This window comes from Bolinopsis microptera, chromosome 4, assembly GCF_026151205.1.
Source record: "Bolinopsis microptera isolate Bmic1 chromosome 4, MBARI_Bmic_1.0, whole genome shotgun sequence".
NCBI classification, from domain to species: Eukaryota; Metazoa; Ctenophora; class Tentaculata; order Lobata; family Bolinopsidae; genus Bolinopsis; species Bolinopsis microptera.
This window is the reverse complement of record NC_087075.1, coordinates 397766-411320: the sequence shown is the minus strand read 5'-3', so window position 1 is coordinate 411320 and position 13555 is coordinate 397766. Positions and strand designations below refer to the sequence as shown.

General features: G+C 35.9%; 2 protein-coding genes across 3 annotated transcripts in view; both read left to right on the top strand.

The window, feature by feature from the left end:
* The window catches only part of LOC134814108 (aspartate--tRNA ligase, cytoplasmic-like), a 99324-nt gene that overhangs the window by 62838 nt on the left and 22931 nt on the right, over nt 1-13555 (top strand). The window lies entirely within an intron of this gene.
* On the top strand, nt 9825-11768 carry LOC134814110 (cytosolic Fe-S cluster assembly factor nubp1-like). The gene has a single exon (XM_063822146.1). It carries the CDS (start codon nt 9853-9855, stop codon nt 10798-10800), a length of 948 nt encoding a protein of 315 aa, XP_063678216.1. The 5' UTR covers nt 9825-9852; the 3' UTR covers nt 10801-11768.

The window sequence follows — 13555 nt, the reverse complement described above, 5'->3', positions numbered from 1 at the left end:
TTTGATGTACGATCTGATGGACGAAATATATATGAGTAAATCTAAGTCTTATAAACCAGGAATCATCTTTCTTGATCTTAAGAAGGCCTTTGACACAGTGAATCATGAAATATTGCTTAAAAAATTGGCATATTATGGAATTGTTGGCATTGCTTTAACCTGGTTTAAGAACTTCTTATCTTGTAGATATCAATGCACTAGGATCAATGGCAAACTAAGCTCATTTTTAGAAGTTCTGAGTGGTGTACCACAAGGAAGCATCATTGGGCCTATATTATTTAGTATCTTCATAAATGACATCATTTATGCCTGTAACCTATCTAAGCCCTTTCTATTTGCAGATGATGGTGCACTATTCTTTGATCAAACCTGCAGAAGCACATTTATAAACATGAAAATAGAACTTATGACAATCTTTAAATGGCTCAGTGTAAATAAATTATCACTCAATGAAAAGAAGACTGAATTCCTATTGTTTGATTCTGTTGATCAACATGATGAATTAACCATTGAATGTAATGAGGTAACTTTCACAATCAAGGAGTGCAAAGAGACAAAATATCTTGGCCTCATTCTAGATAGTAAATTAAACTTCAAAAGCCATGTAGATTATATTATTAGGAAGGTCATGAAGAGAATTGGTGCCATGTATAGAAGTAAAGCACTGCTACCCATTAAATATAGGAAAATGTTTGCCAATGCACTCATGTTGCCACAATTCGATTATTTAGACACGATCTATTGTAGAGCTGGCAAGACAAAACTTGCTGAACTTGACACTCTGTACAAAAAGGTAGCCAAAATAGCTCTCAACGTTCCACAAACAGAGAGCAGCCTTAATGTTTATAGAGACATGAAATGGTTACCACTCCATCTTAGACGACAACTCCATCTGTCAAATTATATGTTTAGAATCATCCATGACAATTGTCCTACAAACTTTATGAACAAATTTAGTTACATATCAGGAGGTAGTAGGAGCGGCGAAAGCTGCAACCTATATGTTAATAGATCAACATCACATAAAAACTTTCAATACTTGGGGGCAAAATGTTGGAATAATGTTCCAACAGATCTACGAAATCTGCCCGATGTTAAAAGCTTTAGTGATTCATATAAGAAACAGCTACTCTCATCTATAACAACAGACCCTAATTATACCGTCGACAATTCATATGACAAATTTTACACTGCAATCATAGTCGACGATAACTAAGTATCTTCTAATTCTTTTAAATTTGAGGCATATATAATTGATGTATCGAAAGGATTTTCCCTTTTTTACCACCTTACCATTTTGATTGATTTTGCGCATGACTGACATGTTTTGGCTGGAGAAAGGGTTCGCACAGTGGTAGTTTTATAAACCACTTTTAATTTATTGACCTATTATACCTGGTGGTAGTTTTATAGACCACATTTAATTTATTTACTTATTATACTTAGTATTTATTTTTGGTGACTGTATCACCCAGTTTTAACATTTGATAATTGTACAGTTTATTGACGACACATTGACTGAATGTTATTTTATATTCTAATTTATATTCTAGATATTTTATTTATTTTTCAACAGACGACAGCTTCCTGTTTTTTCTTCTATATTAGTTACTCATATCTCTTTTACAGACTTTTTTACAAGGACATTGACAGTTGATACTCACATTAGGCATTCATTATTGCATCTAAATTATTTCACTTGCATTAGGTTTAGAAATTTATTCTCTGGTTAACAGATTTCAAATGTTTAATTAATTTGTAGTATGACAGTAAGGTATATAAGAAGTTATTTAATTTTGCTTGGGCTATTATATTGACTATTGAGGTTTAATGATGATATGGAATTTGAATTCTATATAAATTTACACTATGTGGTTGGGGCATTTTGCATAGTAAATATGGTTACTACTCCTATATATCATATTATTTGATTGGTATTCGATTTCTGATTATTTCTCTAGGAATATGATTATTATATCTCAATTTGGCTTTAGGTAGGGTGCCCCGCTAAAAGAACTGGATTCTTTCAGGAAGCATCCCGTGCACAGACCTTGGTCTACATATATATATTAAATTATTAACCATTCATTCTGTATGTGCACGAAAATTTATTTCAATCAATTTCAAATCTGAAGAATGAAGAAATAAGTATTCAAACAGGCTGGAGGCTCGTCCGGATTCCAGATATGACTTGACAAAGTTCGTCAAAGCTGCTTTGAATTGCATAGGATCCTCGATGGTTTACATTCCATAATCGAGGTCCAGTGACTGCAAATGAGTTGTCATGTAGTTCTTGATTACGTTGACTGCTGGATTTAGCTATACTGGGCACAACTGCTTTTTGACCATGTCTGAGAGTCATCAGTCACCCAGAACTGGATACCAATATCATTAGGGCACTTGCAATGCAGAACTTTCCACATGTGGATGATTAAATTCCGTTCTCTTCTTCTTTGCAATGACATCAGATCTAGGGCCTTTAATCTCTGCCAGTAGTTGAGGTGCTGGATGCCATCTATTTTAAATGTAAACGTAAAGATAATATCACAATGACCCTATATAAATTATAAAAGTAAAAATCAGAGTAAAAAAAACCCTTAAAACTGAGGAACATTTATTAGGATTAGAATTAGAATCAAATTTACACAAATATTTTAGAGATGCTATGATCTGCTGTGCAGGACATTCAAATCAGTCAAAAACTGTTAATTTAGAGTGCCCTTCTAAGGACTAAGAATCTAAATAATAATAATAGTAAAGCTGTATTTGAAGGCATTGCCCTACCCACTGCACAGGTGAACAGATCCATGAGTTGGAGGACGAGGGCTATAAGTATCTGGGAATACTAGAAGCCAATGATATTCTACACAAAGAGATGAAAGCACTTGTTACTAAGGAGTATATCAGAAGAGTTAAAAAGGTATTGAAATCCCAGCTTCATGGTAGGAATAGTATACAAGCAATTAACACCTGGGCTGTACCTTAGATATGGAGCTGGAATTCTTTCTTGGAAAGCTGGAGAAATCAAAGCCTTGGACGTCATGACCCGGAAATTAATGAGGATAAATGGAGCTCATCATGCCCAAGGAAATGTTGATCGGCAACTTCCTCTATACTATGGCCGTGGGCTTCATAGTATAGAGGAAGTTGTAAAGAGAGAGGAGAATGCACTCACCACCTATGTGAAGAGTAGAGACCCGGAACTGATTGCTCTGAAGGACTACTTTGTCAAAGACAAGATACTCTTAGGTGAAGAGATAGAGAAAGAAACTGACCGAACACAACACGAGGAAATCCATAAGGAGAGGTGGACAGCTAAAGTTTTAATCTCCTACGAATATAATAGCAGCTCATAACAATATACACATATTATAGCAATTTATGACCCTATATAAAAACTCAATATAAAAATTCAATAATATATAAAGTGATGCACGGACAGTTCCCAAGGCAGATGATGGGTATAGTAGATCCGATAACCTCTTGGAACTGGCTCACTCAACAAGACTTTAAGAAGGATACAGAAGGATTGTTGATAGCAGCCCAAGACCAAGCACTTAGGAGTGGTTAATTAAGTTGTCACTTCCACACACACACATTTTCTTGCAGCGTCTTTACTTCAAAGCTGTATCAAATATACACAATAAGGTTTGGTACTTTATCTGTACCTCCCCTTTCATAGAAATAATAGCAAAAATATACACCTATCTTTAAGAAATCAACATCTGATATAAAACATTTGATCAACCAAAATTAAGACAATTTTCCTGTTAATAATTTAACGGCACTCATAAGAGGTCATACTAGGTATAAGTCCAAATGCTGTGTCAGCAACCGTTTTTGTTACTTTCTTTTCTTCTTGACTCCTCACACCATGAACTGATACCACTATGCTTTTAAGCATAGCAAAGCATATCTTGGTCCTGATGTAGTTGATAACATCTGTGTAGCTCTCCTTTCTCTTCTTTGATATCAATCTAGCAAGACGTTTGTGAAATCTGTCACATTCTGGTGCTGTAGTCCCTGCTGTAGAAAACACTAGAGGAATGAAAGACGCTCTTTCAGTGTTGATGACTCGTGAGTTATACTTAGTTTTTTTTTCTTCCTCATTTCTCTTGTACAACTTGTCCAGGGGAACATTAAGGCTTCAAAGCTGTATCTGAGGGCAAGGGCGTCATTGAATTCTTGCTTGTTGAGACAGAATCCGAATGACTAAAGAAAAAAAGGGGGACCCCCAACCCATGTAGCTGAGACACCTCACAACAAGTAGACAAAAGCGGCTCTTTCTTGTGAACAGTGCATCAACTACCCGCTGAAGCGGTAAGTTGGGAGTTCCCCCAGGGATCATTTCGTCCGTAAAATTGTATATAATACAAAATAGTACAGTAAAATATCTCAATATGTCGATCCAAATAACTTAAGCGGGAGTGATGAGAACCAGGAACTTGCCCCTTTCTCTGATGTAAGATTTAACTGCAATTTTTTGTGTTTTTGATTGAAATAAATTTTCGTGCACATACAGAATGAATGGTTAATAATTTAATATATATGTAGACCAAGCTCTGTGCACGGGATGCTTCCTGGAAGAATCCAGTTCTTTTAGCGGGGCACCCTACCTAAAGCCAAATTGAGATATAATAATCATATTCCTAGGGAAATAATCAGAAATCGAATACCAATCAAATAATATGATATATAGGAGTAGTAACCATATTTACTATGCAAAATGCCCCAACCTCATAGTGTAAATTTATATAAAATTCAAATTCCATACCACCACTAAACCCCAACAGTCAACACAACAGCCCAAGCAAAATTAAATAACTTCTTATATACTGTCATACTACAAATTAATTAAACATTTGAAATCTGTTAACCAGAGAATAAATTTCTAAACCTAATGCAAGTGAAATAATTTAGATGCAATAATGAATGCCTAATATGAGTATCATCTGTCAATGTCCTTGTAGAACAGTCTGTACAAGAGATATGAGTAACTAATATAGAAGGAAAAAAAACAGGAAGTTGTCGTCTGTTGGAAAATAAATAAAATATCTAGTATATAAATTAGAATATAAAATAACATTCGGTGAATGTGTCGTCAATAAACTGTACAATTTTCAAATGTTAAAACTGTACTGGGTGATACAGTCACCAAAAATAAATACTAAGTATAATAAGTTAATAAATTAAATGTGGTCTGTAAAACTACCACTAGGTATAATAGGTCAATAAATTAAAAGTGGTTTATAAAACTACCACTGTGCGAACCCCTTCTCCAGTTAAAACATGTCAGCCATGTGCAGAATCAATCAGAATGGTAAGGTGGTAAAAAAGGGAATATCCTTTCGACACTTCAATTATATATGCCTCAGATTTAAAAGAAATAGAAGATACTTAGTTATCGTTTCATCCAGTTCTTTTGTAACCTCTTCCTTTTTTCTCTGAGATCTATACTTCTCTGTACATAAATGTACATATTTAAATCTCTAGCATGTGTACCATACTCATGAACTTAAAACTTATTACATACTATTATGTATTAGCATGTGTACCATATTCATTAACTTATAACTTATAACAAACTATTAACGATATGTTTTTGTTTTTTTTTTTGTTTTTTTTTGTTTAAATATGCAACCTACTAAAACCAATGGGGCCCTCCCCGGGGTCATTACTCTCGCATTTGCGAGAGTCGTCTCAAAGGTGTGAAAGTTATCAACGAATTTATACCTATTTTGTCATTTTTAGACCTCTTAATCAAGGTCAATCTCTCCCAACTAATTTAGGTTCGGTAGGTAAGTATGATAGGAAAGTTCTGAAAAATTGTCAGCATGATTCATGTTCATGAACCAATTAAGATATGACATAATAATACGACAAAAATCAGCGAATTTCGTCAAATTACGCGACTAGGCGACTTTTACGCCTAACTTTGCTCCAAAAGCCGCGCACCATCAAATATGGCCCCCAAGCGAAACTCACTGATCATTTCAAAAAGGTATGACAAATTTGGTGCTGTGAAAATTCTTACAGTCTCTATAGAATAAAGATTAAGCGGAATGACAGGCTGAGCGCGGCCCAGTAAGAAAACAATAGTACAAAAATTTTGAAAATCCGAGCAGGTTTATTTTTATCGTGCACCCCTACCTAAAACCAGCTGAACACAAAAATTTATTAACACCACTAGTGAATGGTGGCCGAGGAGGGCCATTTTTAAATAATAAAAAATAATATAACGGAAATGGCCCTCTTCGGCCATGGCCGAGCAGGGCCGTTTCCGTTTCATATTGTTTTTCTATTTTTTTTTTTTTTTCACAGAGAAAAATTATTCAAACAATATACACATAATATAACAATTACCCTATATAAAAATTCAATATAAATTCAATAGAAAACTAAATAAAATTTATAAACACCCTTTAAGTAGTATAAGTAAGCCAGTTTAAAGAACTGGCTCCAAATTTATATCTAATTCTGCTATTTTTACTGCACTACTACTTTTCAACCCTCTCTCTCCTCTAAGAGCTATGACTGTTGTTCTCAATAGGTCAAATCTTACTCTCTTCCTAATAAATGTCATTGCCTCACTATATCGTTGGCCTGATTTCCTAGATAGTTTATCCGCTAATTTCTTGAAGAACTGATTAGCTTCCCTTCCCATACCCCCAGTGGTTGATAGGACTATCGGTGTAAACGTCCCATGTTCCACTTCTACAATCCTTTTATTGTATAAATTCTTTTTCTGTCTCTCGTGGCTATTGTACATAGTGGTTGGAGATCCAAGAGCCTTATTGGAAGGAGCTTGAGCATGAAATACTCTTACATCTAAAAATGCCCTTTCCAATGGGTTCCATACACTCCTAGCACTAACATCTAATCTAGCTCCATCTGCTTTGTTGGCCCCTGCAGGAAGTTCTCTCCCGTTGACAGGAATGAGGAGAGGTTCAGTGGTAACATCTTTACAGCCAGCAGTTTCTAATAGCTCTGCTATCGCATCCCTCAATGAGTTGTGGCGAAGAGATACATATCCACCCCTTTTGCATATTAATGAGTGGTTTATTGAGTTGTCTCTTCCACATACACATTTTCTTGCAGCATCTTTTATCCCGAAGTTAGTTTTCTATTGAATTTATATTGAATTTTTATATAGGGTAATTGTTATATTATGTGTATATTGTCTGAATAATTTTTAAACTTCAGACATGGTGATGATGTCATTTATGCTTAATTCGTCTGAAACTGACCCTACTGCACGTCTTCTAACATTCTATAAAAATCTCTTCTAAAATAGGTATAAAGATGCATAACACGCTCAATTTCAATCATGTTCTCGTCAACTGTCAACTCGGCTGCAGTATTTTGTCCGTGTGGTGCACAATTTCCCTCCCGTGCCTCCGTCTTCCTATCGCTGTATTCTGTCAAACCTGTCCCATACTTCACCCCCGTTATAAGGATGGAACGAAAAGCAATCACTAGTCCGCAAAAAACGCTGTTAACCAGAGAGATAGCTCGCTCTGACATTAAGTTCCAGAAGCTGCATGAAACAAGGGAAAGACGGAGAATGAATGCACTAAACCTAGGAGTTCCGAACGGCAACAGACTTGAGGCTGTGGCGAAACCAGCGTCCCCAGTCAAGGATACCTCACCGGCTAAAGTGACTGAGCGTCCTCAACCGAAAGTTGCTTCCCCCCTGAAAACCAACGACAAGCAAGTCCGGGTGTCTGAGTTGTCCAAACCTACAGCTACAGGTGGTGCACCCTTACCTGAACCGCGTTTGAGACCAACCAGAAGTGCTAAGAGTGATGCTATCACTAAAATGAAAACCATGAGTTAGAATGAGTAATCACGAACTGAAATCATTGTAAACCCGTATGTTGTAATATTTGTCAAACCGCTGTTTTTATCACATTTTTAGAGTCACTCATTATTTTAAATTTTACAGATTTCCTGATTTAACTTATGTATTTTAATAATTCGACAGAGAACGTGGCTAATCCAATTTTATGGAAATATGAGTTACAAGTTTTTAACGTTTAAGAAGCAAAATGTTGCTAATTTTGTCCCGACCTGTGGGGAGAAAGTATTTTTTATGTCTGTTTTCTGACAGTTAAAGTTAAAGACCAGTTTGGTCACAAAAGTTGTTCCACATGTATGGAACGCGCGGCGACGTTAAGCTAGTCAGCGCTAAAAAGTGACAGTCCTCCTGACCTCAATTTTGCGCGCGCGCCTAGCTCCTCGTGTTAAACGCGAGCGCAGCTAGTTGTATCGGCCGACTAGCTATAACTTGCCGAAGGGAGATTGTTATATATATTGAACATTGATTGCTATCATAATTTGTTATTAACGATTTGTTCTTCCCTAGCCTCTATGATTACGTGTTAACAACTTTTTTATTTCTACGCTCACGCTACAACAGGAAGGAGCTTCAGCATGAAATAATCTTACATCTAAAAATGCCCTTTCCAATGGGTTCCATACACTCCTAGCACTAACATCTAATCTAGCTCCATCTGCTTTGTTGGCCCCTGCAGGAAGTTCTCTCCCGTTGACAGGAATGAGTAGAGGTTCAGTGGTAACATCTTTACAGCCAGCAGTTTCTAAGAGCTCTGCTAACACATCTCTCAATGAATTGTGGTGAAGAGATACCCATTGTGGCGAAGAGATACCCACCCCTTTTGCATATTAATGAGTGTTTTATTGAGTTGTCACTTCCACATACACATTTTCTTGCAGCATCTTTCTATGTCTGAAGTGGGTTGTAAATGGGCCATTGTTAGCCCCAAGCGTTTTGGTCCCTCATTCCTGCATTGCCTACTGTAAAGTAGAAATTTTTCTAAGACAATAGAGAAACTGACCTTGTCTCACTAAATTCAACCACTTGCCATAACAAAAATACTGACAACCAAATAAAGTTTTAAAAATAATTACATACAATCACCAAAGAATATTTCCTCAAGTTTACTTCTAGTTAACTAATTCGTGGTTTAAGCTCTTATTTTATTTATGATTAAAGGAATGTAAAATAAAACGTATTGTTTCATTGAAAACTAATTGTTTCATTGAATTATAAAATCCTTGTTTAAGTTGGATGTAACTAATGGTATCTCATCATATGGAATAAACAATAGTTTTGACTATTTCTACACTCCAGCTCTGTGACAACAATAAGGTGTTTCGGAGTCTTTGCTAAGATAGCAGGGTCCCCTGTGTTTTCATGCATTTCTGACCAAACCAAGTAATTCACAAACTTTTTTATTTAAACTTTATTAAAAGAAGTATAGAACTGTATGCCTCTCCTATTTTTAACATTACCATGACCAACCTGTTGTCATTTTATTCTAAAATGGTTAGATATACTTCTCCAAAAGTTTTACCCCGTAAAAAAATTTTACATAATTCTGACGAAATGTCAAAGTTGGTATCTATGTAATTTTCGTAATAATTTAATTGTTACCTTCATGCCCACAGTTCAATGTTTTAACCCACCATACTTTATACTCATCAACTTCTTATTGTACTATATGTTTTGATTGTTAGTCCTAAGAAGGGCACTCTATTAACAGTTTTTGGCTGATTTGAATGTCCTGCACAGCAGATCGAAGCGTTTTTTAATTATTTACTATTTTTATTGTATTCAATTAAACAAATAATCAATTAAACAGTGTAATTTTGATTCAAATTATAATTATAATTAATTTATGATTTGGGGGCTGAACTCTGGCTGATGATAAAGCATTCCGACTCTCTCGAGTAGAGCACTCCCCGTCTAGTCTCTACTTGTCCTAAATTTTCAGTGTAATATTTTAATCTCATCCTTTAATCAGCAACGTCGTTTAGCCATTGATTCCCATGGCAGATTCAAATGGGATCCCTGCGAACGCACCTGTGTCGTGTCCTGGACCCTCAGCAAGCAATGCTGGAAAACTTGAGGGATGTGCTGGCTGTCCCAATCAGAAACTTTGTTCAACCGGAGAATTTATGTCAGATGTATCACCTGCAGAGGTCAAAAAGCAATTAGTTGGTGTTAAGAACAAAATTCTTGTCCTTTCAGGTAAAGGTGGTGTGGGCAAAAGTACAGTAACTGCTGAAATTGCTCGTGGTTTGGCTAAGCTTGACTTTTCTGTTGGTGTATTAGATATTGATGTATGTGGTCCTTCCTTATCTCGCATCATGGGTGTGAATGGCGAAACAGTTCACAAGAGTAGTTCAGGTTGGAGTCCAGTTTATACCCTTGATGACATTGCTGTTATGAGTATAGATTTTCTCCTAAGTTCTGAGGAGGATGCTGTGATATGGCGTGGTGCTAAAAAGAATGGAATGATCAAGGAATTTCTGTGCTCAGTGGACTGGGGTGACCTTGATTGTCTGATCATTGATACACCCCCTGGTACATCTGATGAACACTTAGCAATTGTATCCCTTTTTAAGCAAAGCAAGGTTAATGGTGCTGTTTTAGTGACAACACCTCAAGAAGTATCTCTTAGTGATGTCAGAAAAGAGATCAGTTTTTGTCGGAAACTCAAGATCCCCATGATTGGCCTTGTTGAAAACATGTCCTCATATACTTGCTCAAAGTGCCAGACTAAATCTCAAATATTTCCTGCTACTTCTGGGGGAGGTACTGCACTTGCTGCTTCCGAGAATATCCCCTTACTCTGTTCATTGCCACTTGATCCATTTGTTGGCCGTTCAGGGGATAATGGATTGTCAGTTCTTAGCGAAGCTCCAGCTGCAAAAATTTCTGCCGGATATAGATCAATTGTAGAACAAATTATTGAATTTTGCAACCTTAAGTGATCGCTCTTTGGGTTGTTCACTTGTAACGTAACCACTGAGGATGAGATGGGGTTTTTTTCGCTACTGTAATTTTAACACAATAGATATTTGTAAACCCACATCCAGAAAGTTAAAATTTTCCTCGCAGATACAAATTTTCTGTTTTCTGTGGCCCGCCCGCTTCGCTCGCAAATTTTCCACTTTTGCAATGCTGGTGAGTGAAGCAAGACAGTCTTAAGCATTTGGAGCTAGGCCCCAGAAAAATTTTTTGCGTTTTTGCTTGGCCACATTGAAATCTACAATAACAAAATATCTGAAGTCCTTCAAAAAAGTGTATTACAAAATGACTTTCTCATACAACCCACAAGTAAAACATGGCCAGCTTGCACCATCTTTCGTAGTTATCACAAATTATTATATTTGCCTTGCAGAGTAAAGGTAACCATATACTGAGAAATGTAGAGTGCATACAACTTAAACTTTCGTACAGACATGAATTGAAGATATGTTTGCCGCAGGCAAAAATTCTTGCTGATTTTGCCCACACAGAAGGCCTAGAAGCAATTTGGCAATAGAGATCATTTTCAAACACAGTTTCAAGAACGTTTCAAAGAACTGTTAATTTTTCCTCTTTCATTTGTCAAAAATTTTGGATCTCCTATTTACCCCAGAAAATTCATGGTAAAATGTTTCAAAATTCAGATCGTAAACTTTAAAAATTTCCTCTTTGGCACCAAAAATTTCCTCTGAAATCGAAAATTTCCCTGCAGATTATCTGCTGGTCTGCTAAGGTTTCTGGCTGTGGGTTTGTAAAAGTGATTACGGAGGGGTTTAAAAATTGGTCAAAAAGTGATTACGTAGTATTTTGTTAGGTTAAAGTAACAGTTTTTATCCATTTGTTTGGAGTGATAAGAGACTATTTTATAGCAACTTTTTGACATTTTGGAATGTCATCATTATAGAACCTCATTTGTTCGAGGATTGCCCAAAGTAAAAAAAAGTGAGTATCTCATTTTAATTGTATGATTTTAATCCTGCTTCTTCCTGGTTGATCTACATAAATATAAATGAAATGAAGTTTAACCAAGTACCGTACTAATGATATCAATTAAAGAATGAAGCACAAATTGTGATATTAGCTGACCTAAACTACATATAACTAAAGGTAGTGATGTGTAAACTTGTGTGATGCAGTCAGTGAAAAAGGACATCAGGAATGTCCGAGAAGCGGACTCTATCACAACTCTCTCTAATGACAAATCTTCTCACAAGTGTGGTTTTCATCATCAGGTATTTGTATGAAAGATTGTTTGTTTTTGTTTTGGTTTAAAGTATCTATATTCCTATTCATGCCAAGACAATATAATATATATATTATATATTATGTATACGGGGGGGGGGGGGGGGGGCAAAAGTAACGTTATTAATACGTTGGCCCTTATAGCTCAGTTACTGATTGCCTGATTAAGGACTTACTATAACCACTCATTCGAGGAATATGTTAACTCAAAGAATATCCATGTTCATTTTTTTCGAATGAAGGTTCATTGTCACATTTATTTGATAGTTCTGAAAATCGGATCGATCCAAATTACGGATTCTCTCTGTAAATAATTCTCTCTGTAAATAAACAATATGCAGCGTACTTGAAGCGCCCAGATTTCCACTCAAATACTGGCCAGTGCATAATGCTATAGTAGGACCACAAAATCAAATTGACCCTACAAATTCGTTTTATTTTTATACTAGTATAACATTTCTAAATGATTCTTACATATTTGTAACTAATTGGAATTGCTTTTAACTTAAATTATTTAGGATTAGGACTATTGTGTATTCAATAAAGTAATTACCACTTTTTTAGCCTTGTATCCTTGTTTCCTTGATGCAATGGCAGACAGCAGTTTTTAAAAGTGTGATGATAGAACACCTGGAGAAACTATTATACTCTAGCTTCACCTTTACCTCTTTTGGGTAGTTCCTTTAACTTTGGACAATATATTCCTGCATAGAAACGTATAAACGCTTGTCGAAAATTAGTTGTTCGATTATTATATTATATTCATGCTTATTTTCCCTGATTATTGAATACAAAATAATCAATCATTGCAAGGTGGCAGCGAGTTCCGCACTATTTACAATATTATATATATATTTACAGGTATACCCCAGTGTTACGATTGCGTACAACGCTTCTCAAGTGTTTTACAAGGTAAGAATTACCCAAAAAGAAACTGTTACTAAATTATTGTGAACTCTTCTGGAGGCTGGGACGTGAAATATAGCAGCCGTTCACGCACCAAGAATTATTAATTTGTATTATTACCAGGTTTGCAATATGGTTAGGAGAAACATAATTAATATAAGTGAAAATGTAAGTTCAGTGACATTATTTAGCTGCAGCCGGATCTAAAATATCAGGATTCGTCCGCATTACGCCAAAATCAAATTTGCTTTATAAACGATTTATTTGGACAGGTGAAAACATTCCGAAATTTCCCTACGATCACACAGTGATGAGATATCACGATCAAGTTGGCGGTTTGAAGGGTTTGAAACACTCTTTGCATCTATTAACCTAACATGTTCAGAAGTTCTGATCATTAGCCACGTGACGAATACTCCTATATTATGCACTGCTCATAATATAGGAGTATTAGCCACGTGACCAATACTCCTATATTATGCACTGCTCATAATATAGTATTGGTCACGTGGCTAGGCACTATTATGGTTAAAATGTCACATTTTTGTGACTTTGTTTACTATAGCTGCC